At 34.8% G+C, this 23,534-nt stretch overlaps 1 protein-coding gene across 1 annotated transcript in view; it reads left to right on the top strand.

The window, feature by feature from the left end:
- The window catches only part of edc4 (enhancer of mRNA decapping 4), a 113,047-nt gene extending 89,513 nt beyond the window's left edge, over positions 1-23,534 (top strand). The window contains exons 24-29 of the mRNA XM_039763082.1: positions 1,368-1,483; positions 3,455-3,620; positions 5,812-5,998; positions 10,064-10,283; positions 10,765-10,928; positions 21,058-23,534. Coding sequence (XP_039619016.1) covers positions 1,368-1,483; positions 3,455-3,620; positions 5,812-5,998; positions 10,064-10,283; positions 10,765-10,928; positions 21,058-21,250 — 1,046 coding nt within the window. The 3' untranslated portion in view covers positions 21,251-23,534. The remainder of the gene's footprint in view (positions 1-1,367; positions 1,484-3,454; positions 3,621-5,811; positions 5,999-10,063; positions 10,284-10,764; positions 10,929-21,057) is intronic.

The following is a 23,534-nucleotide window of genomic DNA, read 5'->3' as shown; positions in this document are numbered from 1 at the left end:
ACCCTGTGTTTTTCACAGATGAAAGTGGATTCACTCTGAGCACATGTGACAGACATGAAAGGGTCTGCAGAAGCTTTGGAGACTGTTATGCTGCCAGTAATATCGTTCAGCATGACCGGTTTGGTGTTGGGTCAGTGATGGTCTGGGGAGGCATATCCATGAAGGGACACACAGACCTCTACCGACTAGACAACGACACTTTGACTGCCATTGGGTATCGGGATGAAATCCTTGGCCCCATTAGTCAGACACTATGCTGGTACAGTGGGTCCTGGGTTCCTCCTGGTGCACGACAATGCCTGGCCCTATGTGGCGAGAGTATGCAAGCAGTTCCTGGAGGATGAAGGAATTGATACCATTGACTGGCCCCCACGCCAGTGATTGTTCCGTTTAGTTTGATCAGTAATAACAGATCATCTGTGCTTCTGAAAAAGACATTTGGAACTGATCTGGCTGTTGACAGACTTTTCTCTAGTAGCATGGTGACCTGAAGTTGAAACATTTTAGACAAAACCCTAAATACAATAAACAATAGCTATGCATGTACAACCAGTTTAATTCTCTCTAATATTGTAAGATGCATAGGTAGAGAGACCTTCAAATGTAAATATCATGGAGAAGTGCAGTTTACCGTTTAATTTCTCGAATCTCAGGTGCATAATTCTGTCATACAAGACTGTGCAGCTCTGTTTAACTGGTTCATATTTCACTTTGGACTCAATGCTCCTCTTAGTTTTGCTGTTACTGGCTGAGCCCAGGTTTATATTTCAAAACGAAGTAGGTATCTAAACAAGTATGTCTTTTATCAGTGGTGTTTGTGTTCTAGATATGCTTATTTCATACATATCCAAAGGTAATTTCCTTTTGTACATTTTTGTACTTTTCAGATATTTTGTGCTTTTCTTTCATAGTCCGTTTTTTTAGCATTAAACCATGAAAACAGTATCTTGGACTGGTTCAAATTCACTGAATGTTTTGAACATTCACTGCTTGCTTCCTTTGTAGTAAACACAATGATTGATTAGATGTTGCTTGTCATGGATATTTTCTTAAGGTGTTTTTTTATCTTTATCATTACTTTTTTTTTTTTATCGTTCAACCAGAAGATAAAACCATTATCTCTGTAATCTCATAGTCTTGGCTTGCATTTGTTTTACATGTTTTTTTTTGTGTGTGTTTTTAAAATTTGTTTTGTCCAAGTATTCGTTGTTGTTTTTTTTTTCCCCTTATATTTTTGTCCTCAGTTTCTTATTTTTTATGTAGTAAATGTAAGTAGCACTTTAGAAAATTGCAGCTCTTTCAAAATGTAAAAAATGATCAGCTTTCCTAGTTCCTAGTTATCTTTATTTTAATGTTGTGTTTTCTAGCTGTATCAAAAAGTCTTGAGCCTGTCACGGGCCAATTAAGTAACACAATTGCTGCAAAACTCACTGCAGTAGAAGGGACATTAAAGGAGAATGTGGCCAAGCTTGTGAAAGCAAAGGTTGGTTTTTCTTTAAATTTTTTTTTAACACTGATCATAATTATAAATTTAATTAAATTTTCAAATTAAATAATGGGTTGGTGCAGTGAGTTATTAGTTAGTACTTTCTCCTCATTGTTCCATGCTCATGCACTGTGTGGGGTTTGCCCCTCTTGATTATACTTGCGCATTTCTCTAAATGCTCTATTTTCCTCTCTTGTCCTTAAGACATGAAGTTCAACTTGATTAGGCCAGTTTGTTCTGGTGTCTTATTCATAGCTGATTTCCTGCCATACATCGCCCTTTATTAGGATAAGCAGATTTTGAAAATGAACAGATGAACATGTTTAAATATAGGTGGATTTGTTTTGTGTCAATATAAAAATTACTACATTAAATATTCGATATAAAAAGTCTTGGAAAAAATGTAAATGTCTTGCAGGTTTTGTGTACAAAACAGTGCCGTTCCACTAATTGGGAATCATAGGGTGTTTGTTATCCTCTCCATGTCTCTCTCTTATAAAAGGAAATCCTGGGACGAGACTTTTTCAAAGAGATAATTTCAAGTCCTGCGAGACAAGACTTTTGCTAGGAGATTTTTTCAAGTCCCGCACTCTTCTCAACCATGTTCAATCACACACATGGTCCAGTCATCTTTAATTTGTGTGAGTACTTTTGTCAGGCACACTTACTGCGCTCTCAGCTCTTATACATTTTTACGTTTTCCTCATTTTAAGTCGTTTATGAAAAGTCCTCCATTTCATTCTTTAAAGAAGCTTTTCTGAACAGTATTGTTATACCTACAATCTATTTGTATCATTCCATTTCTGGACAATAATTCTGTATGTTCTAGATGACACGTCAATGACTAAGCAAAGAAGAAAAGGCAGCACGTCAAAAAGAGGCCCAAAAGTGTTGGAGAGAAAAGAATTCAAAAAAAGAACAATAATCTAAGTGCAAATTTAGAAAATAAGGAAAGTAATAATCAGCCCGGACCAAGTAGAATTGAAAATCTATCAGGTCCAAGCAGGGACGGAATAAATGACAAAGAGTAGAAGACGAAGTAGAATGTCGTAAAAAGGTTCAAAAACATTGGCGCGTTACACATGCAGAGCAGGTTAAAGATTATGAAAGCAGTAAAATTTGAAAGGCACGAAAAACTGATAATAAAGATCGCATTAGTGCTAGCAAATGGAAATTATTGCTCAGTGAAATAATGGAACAGCAAAAAGAGGTTGAATATATGGACATAGGTGATATGACAGTAGTATGTAGATATTGTTCGGCTTTAAAGTTTAAGTTGGAAACTTATAGATCGTCTAATTCTTGTCGCCTTCAGGGAAAAGTAGTGTTTCTTTCCAATGAAGAGGTGTATCCAGCGAGAATTAAGATTTGGTGTTTGACATATGTTTTTACTGAAGTGTTACAGTAAAAGTGTAAATTTAAAAAGTATTTGCGTGTTAATTTTAAAGCCAAACAGAACGAAAACTTATAACTCCACGAATACATCTTAACGCAAAATGAAACATAATTTTCTTTTCATTTTATTACGTTTTACTATGGTTAATTACTCGCTGTAATGTAAAACAATTCTATTATGCATATGTAGCAGTTCCCAAGAAAATAACAATCCTTTTAAATTGTACATCTGGTTACCCATACCTGGGGATTGGCAAGCGAAGCGAGCAGGGGGGGCAGAAGCCTCTGGTACTGTATTATAATATTTGCACATTTTTCAAACTGAATTTGTTTGGTTTTTTTTTTTTTTTTGGTCAGTTAAGGCTTTTGTAGTAAAAGATCTCTAGCGTCTTTTTTTCTTATTGACAAATTTTTTAATATTTTGAAAATAAATGTATGACCAATATTTGTTTATAGTTTTTGAGTTACTTTAGAAACTTGCTTTAGTGTATATAAAAATTTTTTCTGAGTTGCCACCTCTGTTTGTATCTCATGTTTATGGTTTTAAAAACTGGTGTTATCTCCAATTTAAAGAACACTACAGATGCCATTGGAAGGTCTGTTGCTGATACTCTTCAGGGAACCATCCAAACATCTTATAAGGAAGCTTTCCAGAGTGTAGTGTTACCAGTATTTGAAAAGGGATGTCAGTCCATGTTTCAGCAAATCAATGAGAGTTTCAAGCAAGGAACTGCAGAATGTAAGTTTGCTTATTATATTTTATACTTTATTGGATAATTTGATTTGAATTAAATTCATTTAATTAAATCCTTAGTGGTTCCCAATTTAACAAACTTGCATAATCCAGCCGTGTCTTTTTCTATGTAAATTTATTTTCTTCATTAGCTGGAAAAAGCTTCTTAGGAGCATAATGTGACGGTAGAAGAATAGCTAAAAGACGAAACATTAAGCCTTGGATTTTTTTCAGAAACAACCCATATGTAGTCAGCAAAAGTTATTAATCACAGCTGAAGAAGTATTTAAATTCTTGTGTGTTTCAGAAAGTCCAAACCAGTTTATGCAAATCTAATTTTCAAAGGCTGTTTTTGACTTTGTCAAAAATGGAAGCATTAAACAATGATTCAGAGCTTGTTATGACCTACTGTAGACTTTTGGCTTTTATACTCTAATTTGGTGTTTACCTTAATTGAGTCCTGCCCTAATTACCCACTTAAGTTGCTTATTAATTAACTCACCTGGGTTATGGGTGGTGTGTTGGTTTATAAATTAAGCTTCTTTGGGTTTTAGGAGAGAGAGTGTATGTGTGAGAGGAGGACAGAGCAAGGTATGGAGAGGGTTGGATGGCCTGGGTTTGAGGTTTTGGTTACTTATTAAAGAAATATAATTGTAAGATAGCCATCTAAGTAATAAATGCAAATAGTTTGTATCTCGCTGTAAACTTTGTGACGTTAGACAGCTATGTTATTGTGGTTCTCTTGCCTTGCTTGCTTTGTGTAATTTTCTCTATATTTTGTGTTTTTTTTTGTTACACAATAAATGGAGCCTGTTTTATATAGCTTTTTGTGTTTTGTCTCCCTCTCTCTCTCTCACACACACTTGTGTATGACCTATTTATATATCCCTAGACTCTTTGGTAGGCCGTAACAGAGCCAAACAAGATTTAAATTCATTTTAAAAATGAAAAGGTTTATTAAAACAAAGAAAAATCTCATCTTAAAATTACATGTGAAAAATAAATTAACTAAAATGCACTAAAGAACTGCTTTTTGATAGAGTTCACTCGTAAATGGCACTGAATAAATGAACATTGCGGTCTAAATTACTCCTGTTTATCAGTCTTTAATACTGAAATCAGTATTTCCCCCATTATGCTATACTTACTACAGTTTTGTGCACATGTATATTTTTTAATAAATATTTGAGTAAATCAGTCAAAGAGACTTTATTATGAGATTCAAGAGTAATGGCACTGTTTTACAAGCGATTAACATGACTTTTATTTGTGGTTTTCACATTTTTGTTTGCTTAAATAAGGCTGTGTAGTACCTTGTTTAAAGTAAACGAATATTACTTTTTATTTTCAAATAAAACACATTCATTTTTGCGGCCCCATTATACTTAGCTGCATTACTTCAAAAAGTCCTCTTCATTCTTCGATAAATTTTATGTTGAAATATTGTATCATTTTGTGTTTGTGTGGTGTTGTAATTGTAAGGTTACCTAATTTTTATGTTTGAAAGAAAAAAAATCCTGTTTTTGTTTTTTTGCTTTTCTCCAATTCAGTATAGGATTCTTTGGAGTATTTTAAAAAGAGTTGCATTTGTGAGTTTTAAACCAATTAGCACCAAGCTTTATGCTTATATCAACACATCTGACCATTTCTGGTATATTGATTTCGCCTACACACAGCATGTGAATGGACTTAAAGTAAAAGTTTATAAAAAAAAAAAAATCTTATTTTCAGTTTTATAAGCTTTTCTGTTTTTAGGTGTAAATTGATTGTGTTGTAAATGGCAACAAATTTAAAAAAAAAAAAAAAAAAAATCTGCTGAATGTAGTCTCAGTGTATATATGTGTGTGTGTGTATGTGTGTATATATATATGTGTATATATATATATATATGTGTGTGTATATATATATATATATATATATATGTGTATATATATGTATATATATATATATATATATATATATATATATATATATATATATATATATATATATATATATATATATATATATATTATATAATATATATATATATATATAAATATTTGGAAAGAGATAGAGTAGTTTAAATTAAGAACTATTTAAAAACTAAAGTATATGTCTGATAAGTGTAAGAAAACCGTGCTTGCATTTACTAGAATAAATGTTTAACTGTTCTAAAGTTGTATTTGTGTTTGTTTTTTTTTTTCTTCCCCCTCAGACATTCAACAGCTTGAAACTCATTTAAAAAACAAGAAATTGAGGGAAAATGAAGCCCATGATCCTCTGTATGGACAGCTTCAGCAGATGATTGATACTTTACAGAGCACAACCGATCAGTTAGCCTCCAGTGTGACAGCTACTGTTCGTTCAGAAGTACAGCATCAACTGCATATGGTCATTGGAAAGTGAGTGCTAATAATAATATTTGCATAATAGCTCATCGAATTTTGCAATATAGAGGTTTATTAATTTCCCCATATCCTTGGGCTTCTAAAGCAAGCTATATATCTACTTTTCAGCTGGAAATATTTTTCCTATTAAGTTTGCCGTCTTTGAAGATGGATCATTTTGCAAAAGGTATCTGGGATATACATAAATCCTACATCTTATGTTGGACTCAATAATTACATCTTGATCAATAAATATGGTGCCAGCAAAATAAATTTTGCTGTGATATCCATCAAAACTTGTTGCATTCTGAATAATTCAGGTTGCACACATTGTTGTTGCATATTACAATATTGATTACAATGGCTAAATAAAGCACTCTGTATACGGAGCTCTGTACACGTTTCGCAACTTGTGAACGCTTTTTATATTCTAAAAAGTGACTTGATACTATCTGTAAATAAGAGTATTGCAATATTTAAAAGAAATTAAGAAATTAAACAAGGCTTTTTTTCGTAGATCTTCATATTTATTGAGTTGATTCTCTGTAGAGCGGCTTTGCAAATGTAACAGCTGTATTTAATTTTGTAATAAGTTCAGCTTCTTTTTATATTAATTGTATCTTATATTGCAATTGGGAAATATTTATTCCATATCCCACTAGTGCAAAAGTGTCATAAGTGGACATTGATCACAAAAGAGAGTAATTGCAGACAGGATTAATAGTTTTGCTTAACAGAGTGTTATAATGTGAATATCAACTCGTTTACAACCTTTTTGTTTTTAATACAACTTTGAACAATATCTGTTAAAACTGAAAGTGACCAGTCTGTTTAAATATAGTTTTCTCTTTGTTTGTTTCTAAATATACATAAATACTTAGAAATTATGGCTTAAGTGCTATAATGTATATTAGGTGCGTCCATTAAAGCATATTCCACTTCTTTGACATGAAAAGAGCTTTTGATGCTTTTATGGTCTGTTTTGGGTCATTGTTCTTCTGTAATATGAAGTCTCGTCCAGTAAATTTTGTATTATTTGACTGAATCTGAGCAGTCGGTATAGCCATGTATGCTTTGGAATTCATTCTGTTGTTCCTGTCAGCGGTCACATCATCAGTATTACTGAGTTTGGTTGCCTGGCAGCCATTCATACCCATACCGTAACACTGCCTACACTATGTTTTACAGATGAAGCAGTGTGCATCAGATCATGAGAATACTTTCTTCCTTTGTATATACTCTTCTTCTCTTGCTATCATTCTGGAACATTATGCGTATCTTTATTTCATCTGTCCAAAGAATATTGTTCCTGAACTGGACTGTTTCTTTTTTTGTTGTTGTTTTTTTTCTTATTATAAAAAGATGTTTTCTAGTCTGCCATTCTTATTCTGGAGGATCACCAATGGTTTACATATTTTGGTAAACACTCTGTATTTCCTTTCATGAAGACTTCTTTTGATTTTAGACTTTAAACAATGATACATACATTACCTCCCGGAAAGTGTCTTTGACTTGGATAGATGTTGTGAAGTGGTTTTTTTTTTTCTACAAAGCATTTTGTGATCATCCAGCACAATATGTCTGCTATGGTTGTTGAAACACTTTGGTGTTGCTGAACAGCTCAACAGTATGCTCATTTTTAGGAAAGCACACAATTGTCGATTTGACCACTCCTAATGTTTCTGCTTTCTCCCTGATGGGTTTGTTTTATTTCACAGCTTAATAATGGCCTGCTTTACTTAAATGAACTGAGTTTACAGCAACAGCTTACAAATGCAAATCCCATACATTGGAACCTCGGTTCACGGACGTCTCGGTACATGTACAAATCGGTTTACGACCAAAAAGTTCGCCAAACTTTTGCCAAGGTTCACGACCACACACTCGCTATGTGAACAAGCAAGTTTCCCTTTCGATTTGTACATGTTCAGTCTCTCCCTGTGCATTTCTTGTGCAGCGAGCGAGAGAGAGAGACAAACACACACACAAAAGAGAGAGAGAGTGAGAGACGGAGGGCTGGACTCATAAGGTAGAAAAGGCTTGTTTTTCTTTTCAGTTCTGTTTACAGCGATCGGTTCATAGCGTGCATTGTGGCAATGTTATTTTTCTTGGTGGTTTATTAAATTACGGATTTTTCAAGTGTTCATTTTTTTTTCCCTGTGCTTAAAACTCATTTAAAAAAAAAAAAAGTTTTTAGCAAGCGGTTTCTAGCACAATAGCGCAAACTATTGCAGTGTTAGTTTTCTCTGTTGTTCAAGGTTTTCTCAGTGTTATTCAATGTTTTTACATTTAGTTTACTATTACGCTGTGCATTCTATGGTATAATTAACTATATTTGTGCTTAAAAACTAAAAAAATATATATTTACATACAGCTCGTACGGTCTGGAACGGATTAATTGTATTTACATACAATCCTATGGTGGAAATTTCTTTGGTTCACGTTCAAATCGGTTTACGAGTTTTGGAACGAATTATGGTCGTGAACCGAGGTTTCACTGTACTTGGAATCAACTGTCTATCTATCTGCTTAATAACTGTTAATAAAATAAGGAGGAAACTACACACACCTGGCCATTGAACAACTTGTCAGTCAATTGCCCAAGTATTTTTAGTCACTTGCTAAATAGAGGACAACAAGTGTTGCAATTCCTAAAAGGTTAACTCTGATTTGGAGGTGAATGCCCTTAAGATAAAACTGGCAGTGTGCACATTAATTATACTTTCAGCTTCAATAATTTTAGGCAAAAAACTAAACATTTTTTTTCAATTTGACAAATACTTATGAACCTTTGTTTCCATAAATTTAACTCAAGTGGATTTCCTATCTAATAATTATGTTTGTGAGGAATTTGAAAAGATTCCACTAAAGAACAGCACAAATTAAATGTTTTAAATTATGCTATTGTGAAGTATGAACATTGATTTGAAAAAATTATGCAAGTTAATATGCAGAACGTGTGAATCATTCAAGAATGTAGCTTTTTTATCAAATAAAACTGATCTGCAAATCAAAAAAATGAAGTTGTCTTAATCACATCATGTTTTAATTTCTCAGTATGTAGATTTGACAGCCCCATTTTACTTAAAGGTAACGTGTATCTAATAGCAAAGAACAAACAAAATTACTTGGTTACATTATTACACAGCTACTTAAATTCTTATTTTCTATGAGAGCTAATGCTTCACCCAAATATTAAATACTAGGAGGTGTACCTGGAGGTATAAATTAAATTTAATAATGAAATGTGCCCTACAGTCTTATCCTGTACAACTTGGGAGTCTGTGCAAAATTTGGAGAAAATTGGTTCAGCAGTGTGGATATATATACCGGACAAACATGCACATAATCGCACATTCAGCTTATGTATTAATTAGATATATTAATGCGTGTTATAATTTGAATGTTATGTTGAATTGAAACTTTTTCAAATTTCTTTGTTCATCTTTAAGGTTAATTGTGATGTGCAATTGGAACATTTGTCAGATTCCAATCTAGATTGGTCACATTTCTATGTTAGGATGGGTATGTTCATACTTTTAAATTGGATACCTTCCAGTTGTGTTGGTGAAACTAACAGGTTTCGGTTGAGTCAGAGAGAGCATCATTTTTGTTTTCCTACCCGTTATGGCCTGCATAGATGTGTGGCAGGGTGATGCCTCTCTACCTAGGGCTTAAGTGTGCAGCTTTCTAAAAACACTCTTTTTTTAAAAACTTCAAAAAAAATTCAACATTATTGTAAAACGGCTCAACAGTAAAAATTCTTATTTTAACTCTAATTTCTGACTCTTATTTGCTCACAAGTATTTCTAATTCTAAATATTCAAGTTTCAACTGTTGATTTATATGATAGACTTTGACATTATACATTGTTGTACAAACATGAATCTTTCATACTGTGTATCTTAACCACTATTCTGACTCGGCTCTACAAATCTACTTTGAAAATTTTAATTCCATTAGTGACATGACATGTCTAAGATGGCTCACACCTTTTATAAATATAAATGCCTTAGAGTTTATTTATAAATCGGTAAATGCATCATGGAGTTAAGTATACTGTATGTGTCTGTCTCTTAGCCTTCAGGATTCCATTTTGACTCAAGTACAGCGGATAGTGAAGGGAGAAGTCAGTCTGGCCATGAAGGAACAACAAGCAGCGGTCACTTCCAGCATAATGCAAGCAATGCGCTCAGCTGCTGGGACACCAATCCCTTCTTCCCACCTTGACTACCAAACCCAGCAAGCCAGTATTCTGCAGCTTCTGCAGCAAGGGCAGCTTAACCAGGCTTTCCAGCAGGTTTGAGCTTGCTTAATTGTGAATATTTTTTTAAGAAACATGTTCAGCAAGTGTTAGCTAATTTTTATTGACACGATTGACACATAGCATTTGCAGTTTTACTATTCTGTGTAGTTTTAAATAAAGATTTTTTTTATTGATATTTCATTTTACTGAAACATGCAGTGTTTAAAAGTAGTAACTGTTTGCTACTGCTTATGCTGAAAAGTTTTCTCATTTTCTTTTTGTAACAGTTGTTGATTTAGATGTACTTTATTAGTATAAATTTTCATTTTAAGTTTTTACATTTTTAATTTAAGATCAAGGGCTTACAGTAAATTATTATATTCTAACTTTATTTTAGTCAATCTAATATCTAAGGTTTTCTGATATTTTGCTAGTTGTCAAATACTCTTGAGACAATTATTTCAGTAAAGTGTTAGCTAAACAAAGGTTTTATGGTGTTCTCTTTTATGAATTCTCTGTTTAATTTTTTTCTTAGGCCTTGTCAGCATCAGACCTGAACCTCGTTCTCTATGTTTGTGAAACTGTCAACTCACAACAGGTTTTTGGCCAGACTCCTTGTCCACTTATACAGCCCGTTTTGCTGTCACTTATCCAACAGCTTTCAACTAATTTAGCAACAAGAACTGAACTAAAAATCAGGTAAAAACACAGCAGTGTGTACCCCTTGGTGATATATTTTTTTCTGTTATTAATGTTCCTTATGTTTTTCAAGATTTTCATCCCAAATTTTTCTTTTTATTATTGTGAAATAATGGAACTATCTACATTAATCTGTCCTTTTATAGCACTTTTACAGATGTTTATTTTTATTTGTAAAATCAGTTATTTAAAGAAGGAAAATCTGCCCTAATACTTCATTCAGATTAGTTTTGAGAAAGTGGCAAAACAACTTAATAAACAGAAGTGAGTTATACTCCGTTCACAAGCCACAGGAGGAATTTGACATGAATTCATGTATAATATTGTTAAATTATTTCTCTTATACGTCACATCACACCTACCTTAGGTTACACCTACCCTGCCATAATTCTTGTTAACCTTTGTAGAATCATAGTAGTAAATTGTGTCCCATGTGACTGAAAAAACAAGTGGTCCCTGACTTACGGACATCCGACATATAACTTATGAATGGAGCCACAGCTTCTCCTGCATCTGTCTAGGCTCTGGCTCCCCAGTAACTGCTACTTCGTCATCTTTGGCCTGGGGACGCTGCAAGCGGTGGCTGGACGGAGGCTAAAGGGGGTTTCGCTGCTCATGCAGTGTAGTGTCCCTCGGGTGGCTTCAGTTGATGAATGGGGTGGTGGGGGCTGCACCCCATTCATTCTCAGTGGGCACCTGGGTGTGTGGCAAGAAGTGACCCGGCGTACATAGGCAACCGGGGCTGTAGCTACCGCTCATTTGCAGGTCGGAGGCTTGATGGGGTGGTTCGCTGCCCGTCCACCACACCGCCGCAGCTACTGCTCCTGACTGGATGGGGCAGAGGGGGGGTTTCACTGCCCATCCACCACACAGCTTTGCAGTGTCCCTCGAACAGCTGCCTCGTTCGTTCTCGGTGGGCAAGTGGTGATCCGGTTTTTGGGTGAATGGGGCGGTGGGGGAGGGGCAGCATTGTAGTGTGCCTTGGGTGGCTGCCTGTTGAATGGGGGCAGTGGTGGGCAATTCACTACCTGCTTTTGTCCGCACCCTGTTCATTCTCAGTGGGCAGATGCTGCAGGCAGCATACTGTATGCAATTGGAAGTGACTGTGTGGTGGGCGCGTGGTGAACCACCCCTCGCCGCCCCCATTCATTCTCAATAGCAAGCCTGCTTGTACTGTTACGTACTTAGCAGGAAGTTGATCTCGTCAGTACACCAGATGTGCTTTCCTGCTGTGATAGCGTGTATAGTGCTGTGCAGAAGAGCTCATCTTAACCTTTTGTCTTCACCCTTCAAGAATGTCTCTGAAACACAAATGGGATGCAAGTGCTGGTGATACAGTAAAGAAGAGAAAAACCATCACCATGGAAAATAAAGTAGAAATAATAAAAAGGTCAGAGAGAGGTGAAACTCTATCATTCATTGGCAGAGCACTTGGTTACAGTCAGTCAGCAATAGGCATTTATTAATGTACCTGTTCCAAATTACAAACAAATTCACTTAAGAACAAACTTACAGTTCCTATCTCATAAGTAACCCGGGGACTGCCTGTACATGTTCTGTAGTTTTCACAATAACTATATTTGAATGAATGATAAAAGTAGTAGCTCCTGCAGTCATGATGATAAAGCTTAGTCTGTTATGCCATTTTATTTATATTGGTATAGCAGTTTAAGAGCAGCTGGATATGCAGGCATCTTTGTGTAGGACTAAGAATTATTTTTTCAGCACTTATTTATTAATATTGGTCTTTTTAATTGTTTTTAAATAATGAAGGATCTTAAAATTAAAGGAAAAATGGAACATTTACAAAAATATAACTTTTAATACCTGAAATGCTACAGGTCAGACTTTTTTTACTCTGAAAGAAAGCACATCTAATCTTTTTATCTCTCAGCAGTTGCCTCATAGTTAAAGCTGTTAAATTCATCCAGAAGAGAAAATATAGATTAGGTTTAGATTAGGATATAGTTTGCAGTCTGTAAGCATATGTAAATCCTGCCACATTTTATATGAATCACGAATGTGTGTATACTCGGCAAATGAATTGCTTTCATATTCATATCAGTTTATCAAGCTGCCCCGTGGTACATCCTTAGACTTTGTGGGATCCCCTCAAAGTTGCTGGATGTCATTGCAGGCCTGTACTCTAGTATTGTGAGTACTGTGCAGAATGGAGGCAGAAACTGTTTCTCCCAGTTTATTCTGGGGTTCATCAGGGGTGTGTTCTTGCTCCTACTCTGTCAAATGCCTTCATGTTGGGCATGGTCATGGTGAATCTGTTGGTGGAGAAAGATTTGCTGATGATGCTGTGATCTTCATGGAGTCAATGGAGGCTCTGAATGGGGCTCTCGAAAGACGGCGCAAGGTGTCTGTGTCTGGGCTTGTGAGTGTCCTGGATTAAAACCAAGATCTAGGCCTTTAGTGACCTCTTGAGCATAGCCATTAGTAGTGTGTCTTTCTGTGGAGAGAATGTCGACCTCATTGAGAAGTTTACTTACTTCAGCAGTGACATTAATTTCTCTGGTGACTTTTTTGTATGAAGACAGATTAGATTAGATTAGGAGAGCATGGGGGGTGTTCATGATGTCCTAATCAATATTTCCAAAGAGGATGCATTTTTTGAAATTGCACATTAAACCAAATTGACTGCATATGCAATACGTAGAAACAACACAAACTGTATTTTTAAAATAAATTGTAATGCATGTAATGTACCCTTTTTTGTAAAATTTTTACCTGGTTGTAGAAAAGCTGCTGCTTTCCTCTGATTCCTTTATACTCTGATTTAATAATATTGTTAAGTATAACAGTGCTTTGGCTGCAGTTTATATATGACTAGCAAAATACCTGCGCTTCGCAGCGGAGAAGTAGTGTGTTAAAGAAGTTATGAAAAAAAGGTAACATTTTAAAAATAACGTAACGTGAAATACATGTACATGTAAATTAAGTAAACGCATCCGTGGCGCACATCAGGATTGGTCGCCGGATTCACTGCAGATTTCACAGGCCGTGTGATTTTAAACTTTTAAAAGAAAGTTCAGTTAAAGGACTGGGGAACGTGTGGGGATTGTGTGTGTCTGGGTGTCTAACTTGTATGTGTATATAGTTGTAACATAGGTTAAGTACATGTGAATATATTTGCGCCGTTTATAAATAAGAGATTAGTGCTGCTGATGGATGGCCTTTTATATGGGCAGGCAGTCAATTACTTGGGAGGCGTGGGGATGGAGGACACAACTCCTCACACTGCGACCAAGCTGCAGGCTATGGCTGTATATATGTACGTAAGTAGTATTCAGTTATGACAGTTACACGTAGAAATTCGAAATTAAACCTGCTTAACTTTTGTAAGTAACCTGTAAGAAATGAGCCTGCCAAATTTCAGCCTTCTACCTACACAGAAAGTTGGAGAATTAGTAGTGAGTGAGTCAGTCAGTCAGTGAGGGCTTTGCCTTTTATTAGTATAGATTATTTATTATGAAAATTGTTGTTTCCCTGATTCCGCTGAGTTTCTTTCATAACATTGACTTACTTTCTCTTTTCTACTAATAGACAGCAAATAATCTGCTGTCAACTACTGAAGAGCAGGATTAGCTGAAGAATAGTTAGACTATTTACAGTATTAAACTGAGTAGATCTACATTTTTGTCAAACAACTTGTTTAATACAGACTCTGGCAGTCACTTAGAAGACTAATCAATAATATTTTCAGTGTTTATCTTGGGTATACAATGAAATATTTTATCAGGTTTACACAATGCAGAATTTAATTGCAAATAGCTATAAAGATCACAGAAAACACTTGTATTATTCTCAAATGTCTAAACAGTTTATGCATGCAGATATCCTTTTACATAATGATTAAATAAAAAACCTTATTCCCATGTAACATAACTGCTTGGAATCTGGGCTGAAATTACAGCCATAAATATAATTATAACAAAAATGCCATAGCACAGTGCACAATATCAGGCACACTACACGGTGCACTACAAATAAAAAAAAAAAATCATAAACTAATATAAAATTCTTTACAAATGTTTCTTTCCCATACTCTTCACATTCCTACACATAAACCTAATTGAAAGTGGTGAGGAGAAGAAAGAGGAAGGTTTTGCATATATCTAACCATGTGGTTCACCAAAATTACTGCTGTATGTAGGGAGGGAACTGACCTATAATGTTTTACCAATGGGAAGTAAAAGCTATGCTTTCTTGCATATACTAGTATATTGCTGCTTCATTCCTCTAACAATGTTTTGCTGATTGCCTTTTAAGTTGGCAGATGCACCACTAAACAAAAAAAATTGGGAATGGTCACCCCTAGACTTTCTTGTATACTCAGATATGGGGTGGATACTTGAGAAGTAAACCACAAAACAATGATTATATTTTTATATTATATACATTAAAGAACCATCAACAACAAATCAAATTAATAATATATTGAACAATTATTATAAACGTAAAGTTAAATCAGACTCAGCAGCTGCATGAATAAAAGGTAAAGTACCACTTCCGGTTAGTGGAAATAGTCCAAAAGTTAATAGAAATCTACATTTTGTACCTAATACTTGTATGCGAGATTAGGTTGACCTAATTGATAGCGTACTCAAGTTAGTGCTGGGCGGAATGACCAAAATTCTCTAACACGGTATTTTTCAAAATTGTGCCGGTTTCACGGTATTGGACAGTATTTTTTTTTCTCGTGCAGGAGTGGATGTTAACCACATTTTCCACTGCAATTACTGCAGTAGACTGGCTAAGAATAACCTATTCCACTGTCATGAGAGTTGTACATTGTACAAATGAACATTTTAATGTGCACACAAGTATTAATATAGGTTTGCATGGCCCCATAAAGTGATAGTTTTCAAGGAGGTGGCACTAATGAAAAGAACAACAACAACAAAATTTATTTATATAGCACATTTTCATACAAAAAAATGTAGCTCTAAGTGCTTTACATAATGAAGAATAGAAGAGTAAAAGACACAGAAAATAAAATAAGTCAACACTAATTAACATAGAATAAGAGTAAGGTCCGATGGCCAGGGTGGACAGAAAAAACAAACAAAAAAAAAACTCCAGATGGCTGGAGAAAAAAAAAAAAATCTGCAGGGATTCCAGACCATGAGACCACCCAGTCCCCTCTGGGCATTCTACCTAACATAAGTGAAACAGTCCTCTTTGGATTTAGGGTTCACAGGAATCACATTGAAGAAGAAGGAATCACATTGCATGACAGTTGCAGTCAAAATATAGAACCTTTTTTATTGAACAAATTTTGCCAACAACTTAAACTAAAAATTTCACAGCATGTTCTCAACCATCCAAAGAGGCATTTAGACTTAATAAAATGTCCAGAGGTGCTTGTCAAAAGAACATGTCTTAGAAAAGGAATAAATAATAAATATTTTTTGTAAACCAGCTACACATTCTGTTAATGTTAACAATCTCTGTCCACTGACACGTTAAAGTGACTTTTTAAACAACTTTATCATTAAACTGCATAATATTTAAACTAATACATAATAACAATAAAATAAATAATAGTGCAACTTCCAGTAATAATATTACTTCACGGCCAGGTGCATTACACAATATTCACCAAAATAAAATAAAATAAAACAAGTGCAACTTGGTGATGACATCTTTACTAACTGAACTGTCATTAAAGCAAATTGCATTAATATTGACCTTGCTTCAAGCTAAGCTATATACATTAATAATAAAACTGCAACTTGCCTTTATAATGCTATTTGTGGTATACAGTAGTGGGTCCTCGGCAAAAAAAAAAAAAGGTCCGTTTTTAAATCCAGTTCGCCGTGTCTGTCTCTGTGGGTGCAATTGCATGACCGGGGGAGTTGATGATGTGATTGGGGCGAATCGCATCCGATCGTTTTCAATTAATTCATTGGCTTACTGCGGCGTGTGATTGAGGCGCTGTGCCCATGGAGACGTATGTTTATGGGCCGGCAGGATAGGGGGAAGGAAAAAAGAAAAGAGCGAACACAAGGAGGTTAAAGAAGGGTAAAGGGGCAGTCATGGGAGACGATCCAGACACCAGGAAGGTGAGGGCAGCACGAGCTGGGGCTTCATGCGGGAGCGCAGGCTGAGGTGATCTAGGGGCTGGTTCACCCTACTGATTAAGCGTGTGGAGTGGGGTGAGCAAAATGTAAGGCCTCCCAATGGATCTGAGGAGTGACTGATTGAGCGTAAAAGAAGATGGGAGGTGTGCCGACCTCGGACGGTCTGGCTGCGCAGTGTGGTGGCAGCCAAGACGGGGGTTGGCAGAAAGTAGTTTGTGCTGCAAACTCTCTGCCAGCAACGCCAGTGTAGGGTGAGCTGTGGAGACAGAAGGTGGTGTACTGCGATCAGGTGAGGAGAGAGACTGCATTTTAACCTCTATTTTAACAGATTTATTTATTATGGATTTTATCCCCACGTTTCACTGGTTTTATGGATTTGCTATTTATTTGGGTACTGTATTTTTTTTTTTTTAACACTGCACAATGGACACTTTTGGTTTTACTTTTGACTGTTTAACAAAAGCACTTGAACACTTTCAACCATCCCCTGGTTTGAATTAGATTTCTCAGCTCATCTCGGACATAATCATCGATGGTGTTGATTCAACAGACTCCCATGTGGGGAGACTGAGTCTGTAGGGGACTGGCTTTGTCACACTATTACACAGTAACCAGGTATATTACACAGTATTGAAAAAAAAAAATACAGCAAGCCAAGTTGTACTTGTTTTATTATCCAGTAGTATAGAAACAGTATTCACACATTTGAGCATAATGCTGCACATCCGACCTTTTAAAACCAAAGTATCTTCAGACAACAGACATGGCACCTCTTTTGTCAAAAGTTCTTCTGTATCATCATATTCAACTTTATTGTCTGTGACCGCTTCCGTTTAGGAATGTTCTCTGTCCACTTTCACCGCTCAGTACCTCCACTAACGCATGTACTCTGTTGTTTGCCTGTTTAGCGGTGCAGCAATGAAAAGGTCCCCTTTTAAACAGTTTCCCGCTGTGCCACATTCCGAACATTGTTTATATAAAATACACACACACAAAAATTCCAATAAATGAAAAAAATGGTATTTTTGGACTTATGGAGGTCTAAAATGTAGAGATTCATCAAAATCTCAATGGAATTTTTGGAGGAATCTAATACTTTCCCTATAGTTTGAGACAGTCAGGTAGATCTAAACCATTGAGACATCAAATTTTTGGACAATTACAGTACTTATACATCGTATAAGAGAAAGAAATTAGTTAGGATATATCTCCCTTACATTTTATGTGGAACATCCTCATGCATGTTTTCTTTTGTAAGTCGCCATTCAATACTTGCTTTACAGATTGTGTAGTCCTTTTTATATTACGTTTTATATCATGTATACTATACGTCAATCATCGATTTTAAAATTAAGCATTTTTAAAGTATATTTTTGGTAGTTGATTTTTGTGCAATATGTGGAATACTAATACAGGTCCACAATCCCTTATCTGCAATTGTAAAATTTTAAAAAGCTTAAACACTTCCCTCCACCCCACCTTTTTTACCTCCATTTTTGCATTTTTCTTTTTTTGTCCAACACATGAATAATTGTTAGAAATCACAGATGGTACATGAACATGCTCAGCAGCATATGTTTTTAGCATTTGTGCTTGTTTAAGGTACAGAGTTAAAAACTATATGTTCCTTGCAGGGAATTATGGGGCAAGTGGGTGAGAAACAGAGGCACATGTTATGTAGAAGGAAGAAGCTTGTCCATCCCACAAATGCTTTTTTTGAAAATTTGGTTTAAATTTAAATTTGTCTGCATTGAAACATTAAATTTATTTCAACACAAAAGCTTCTGTATCATGTAATGACAATTTTCTATGTGATTTCAGTCTGAAAATGCGTGAATTTATCCACCATACTGTAATGAACAGCAAGCACGTACACCTCATTTATAGGTTTGTCTGTTACGTCTTTGGACAAAAGGATTTATTTTATTTAAGAATTTTATTATTTCAACAATACTGAATTATCTATTTATTAAAATTAACACTTAAAAAAACAAAATCACATTTTTCACCTGTTTATGCTATTTAAATCAACAAAAATATAATCTTTGTGCTGAAAAAATTAATCCCTACCTTGATCATTGCGTTGAATGCTTAAAATTAGACTTGTGTGCATCAAAACAAGTGTAAGTGATGAGGACATTATTAGAGAGTAACTTTGAGTTCTCTGTGTTGTATTAACATTATAAACCTGTCCGTTGCTTGGTCTTATCCATTGAGTTGTGTCATTCCATCATGCCGAGATAAAACAGGGTCCTCAGAAGGAAGATTCCTGATGCATATGACCTTGCACAGGGTTTTAAAGCTATTTCCAAACTTATCAGTCACTCCAATCTTTGAAAGATAATCTACAAAAAGAGAAAATTTCAAAATACTGATGATTTGTCCAGGCCTGGCCACCCCAACAAGTTCAGCCCAGCAGCTGAACGGAAGATGCTGCCAGATATTTATTAGATCCCCTGGATGACATTAAGGGATTTACAGAAAAGGGTTTGCCTCAGTGAGTGTGAATTAGTCAACCAGGTTGAGAAGACAGTAGAATTGTGTCTGATATGTGAGGTGAGGAACAGAATACAAATGCATAACTGAAGTTTCCAGACAATGCAACACCTAGGTGAAGAATAGGACTATTGGAATAATATGTTCGGAGCAGAGGAGACAAACATTGAGCTATTTGACCATAATGCCAGACGTCTAGTTTGGCAAAAACCAAGGCCTACTTTTAACCTCCTACTAACTGTAAAGTGTGATGGTTGAAACATTATGCATTCAGCCATGAATTCCATATTTTCAGAGCTTAAGGTAGAATGGCTGAAGCTGAAATGTAAATTGACTTTATAACAAAACAATGACCAATAACGTTCAAGTAAATCCACAAAAGAATGATTCAAAAAGAATAAATGATAAAGCAAAAACCTAGTTTCCTTTAAAAGAAACAAATGCATGAGTGAGTCCACTTATGGAGTCCTCCTTTGACAAATACTCCAATCTCAGAAAAATGCACTAAGAGGGGGAAAAAACGTTAAACTTCATCAACAGACCCTGAGATTCTGCTGTTCATCTTAGCAAAATTTCAAGATTGTTTAGGTCATCAACATAAATTTAGCAATTTGTGAAATGTGGAGACAGGAAACCAGGAGAAGAAATGATGATTGCCTGAGCATTTGCCTCATGAAATTTATCTTTTGGATGCTTCCACTCATTTCTGCACTTGGTTGCTGGATGCATGTGCAACACTAACACTAACTCAAGCTAACAGAGTGTTACACACACATTCTGACTACTCGCAGAGAAATCTACATGTGTTAATCTGGTTTCTCAGAGATCAGTATTTCGGTTTCTCTAACCAGAGTAAGGGTATAAATGACATTTTTGAAACTGGGTTTCTTTTATTAACTGGGCTATTAAGATGGATTTAAACAACACTCAGTATTGTTTGTTAAATTATTAAAATTAAGATCAAATGCCCATACATGGAAAAATGAAGAATTGACATCTTTTCATGTGGTGTACTTGTTCACAGCACTACATGTGCTAGATGCATCACATAACCTCAGATTAAAATGAATCTAAACTATATTGTAGAAAACTTGAGACTGTTTTTTATTTTAAAATTCAAGTCTAAATGTAGCCTTTTCCAGACAAGGTGACTGCCATGCATGTTTGTATGTATGGGATTTCACTCATTGCTTTGTACTGCATCTTGTGAAGGCAAAAATACTGCAGTAATTTAAGAGAAGAAATATGTGCCTTTACTGAACAGAATAACACCCTTCACGGACTGGGTTATACCTAGTTACGTTTATTTTGTCATGATTTTATTTTTTACTTTTATGTTCATGTATACAGATTAGCATTAGTTTGGTTATGAGGCAACTCTTGCCATGAACTTTTTATATAATGGATTACAAAAGTGTTTTTAATTGCATATTAGGAGTAATATTTATCTTCATTTGTCTGCTTTGGCAAAAAAAAATGAATAGATTATATTACTGCTGTTCTGGTGTACATCAATAATTTTTGTTTGCTTGTTTTTACAGTTATCTAGAAGATGCAGTAATGAACCTTGACCACAGTGATCCTGTCACTCGAGACCATATGAGCACTGTTCTGAGTCAGGTTCGACAGAAGTTGTTCCAGTTTTTGCAGTCTGACCCACACAACCCTCTTGGCAAAAAGGCACGGCGCTTAATGATAATGCTTCAGGGTTTGGTCAATCATGGAATGAGTTAAACATTTGGTAGTGGCAGGTGTAAATATTATATGATCAAATTGCTTACTTTGCTGCAAAAAACTCAATACCATGTGGAGAGTAAATGTAGAATATAGGTACAACATAAGTGCATATTACATGGAAGATGTTGTTTGATTAAAATACAATACTCTTAAGTACTCAAGAAATGGGACAACAATCAGCTGCTAGTGCTTTTTGAGATGAGAGGGGTAGGATAGTAATTACACAAATGAAAATGTTCACATGTATTATAGGCAGAATACTAACTTTAACTTATTTTTACAGATGATTTGAGGGCTGCTTTGTTTTTCCAATGAGCAGAATTGTCAGGTCTGAGTTTGTAATACAGCTAGTCACATTGCAAGAAACATACACTTTAGTGTAACTCCACATCTCACAAATTTGTCAAATTTCCATTTGTGCTCAATGTCAAATTAGGGACATTTATATTAAGCAAGCAAATGTTCAAACTTTGTTAGTAAATATATATATATATATTTTTTTTTTGATTTAGCATTACATAACTAATTTTTCCCTTGATATATGGAACAATATGGACCTTTTGTGTCTTGTTCCATATGTTTTCATGGGAGGCTCTCTGTTCCGTTATTGTCTGCCATGTAATGTAAATAGTTGTTTTATTATACACAATGGAAAAATGGTTTTTGCTATAAAGTATGAATAGAAAGTTAAACAAATCAGCAATGCATATAATTTATAACATTGTTTTGGAAGAAACACTTGTCATTTAAGTATATACACCACCTTTACTTAATATTTATTTTCTGTTTAGTAAACCCTGCTAAGGAAAATCTCTCTTTTGGACTTTTTTCATAGAATATATGCATTTAATACCATGTTCAATATGTTGCTGATACATATCTTAGGAAGCAAGTGCCAAGATCTTTATGATGTAGTTAGTATAACATTGCGTTCTTTTTTTTTTTTTTTTCCTTTTCTTTTTCCTTAAGCATGACAAAATATATATATTTTTTACCTGATATTTGGCCAACAGAAAAACAAAATGTAATTCATGGTAGAATGAAAAATATGCAAATTATATTTACTTCCCATTGTGTTAACAGGGTGTTTTTTTCCTGCTGTAACAGCGAAGGGCAACTCTTCATGGATTATTCAGCTTTTATAAATAGTTAATAAAAGTATGAATGTTGTATTGTTAATATATTTGCCTTTCTAAAATTAACTCTGAGCTCTTCTACATGTAATATGATTGTTTTACTAAAGTAAAAAAAAACAGTATTTACATGTACTTTGTTACAGTTTTGAAAAAAGAAAATTGATTTAACTGGGTGTTGGCTCATTCTACATCATTTAAGGAGAGGCTAAAATATTCTGAAAAATCCAAAACATCTGAATCACTGTGACCTTAAATCTTTAATTTTCTTTGGAATTTACCCATGAAGTTGTTTGCCAAAGCTCTGCTTTCAGTCAAGACACATTTATTTGAAACTGAAATCATAGTTTTAGTTTATTTCACTGGCGCACATGTACATATTTGCGCACACACACACACAATTGTGTATTAATAGTGTTAAAATGTAGGCTTTTAAATGTGCAAATTTTAATTGTTTATTTCCTTAATCCAGGTAGCTTAGATAGGGGAAAAAAGTATATGTTTTGATAGTCTTGTAAAGTGTTCAATATCAAAAGATAGCAGAGGTTTTATGCTTCCTGGGTTAAAGATTTTTCATTTGTTATTCTTTTAGCCATAGTTTTATTGGAATACTTAGGTTACAATGATTTTATTTGTATTTGCTTTGCTTTTTACACATTAACATATCCCAAACTTTATCCATCAACCATCCCACTAGAGAATGAGCCTCAGTAACTTGAAGTGCCTTGGCAGTTTATTTTGGAAATCAGTTTTGATTTAAATGCCTTTACTTTGAAGTGAAGTATATGTGGATATAAATCCTCATGTAACTTATGTTACTTTTGGCAGAACAGAGATGTAGCTGATTGAGTTTTATACTTTATATATATATATATATGTATATTATAGGCTGCTGCCGCTTCACCAGTAGTTTTGAGTTGAGTCTCCCAAATCTGCCTCAAAAAAAAAAAAACACAAGGATGAGTCAGTTAGTGGATTTCGGAAAATGCTGAATTGTAGAATAAAATGTATGTATTTTGTATTCTGTTGTATAAACTTTAAAATTATGATCATAAGCAGATATGTTTTATTTAGTAGAAGCTGCTAACCCAAAGTTTAAACTGTTACGTAAGAGAAATCTGCTCTAAATAAATGAAGTATTAAATTTG

Source organism: Polypterus senegalus, chromosome 9, assembly GCF_016835505.1.
Source record: "Polypterus senegalus isolate Bchr_013 chromosome 9, ASM1683550v1, whole genome shotgun sequence".
NCBI classification, from domain to species: Eukaryota; Metazoa; Chordata; class Cladistia; order Polypteriformes; family Polypteridae; genus Polypterus; species Polypterus senegalus.
This window is presented reverse-complemented; position numbering and strand designations above follow the sequence as displayed.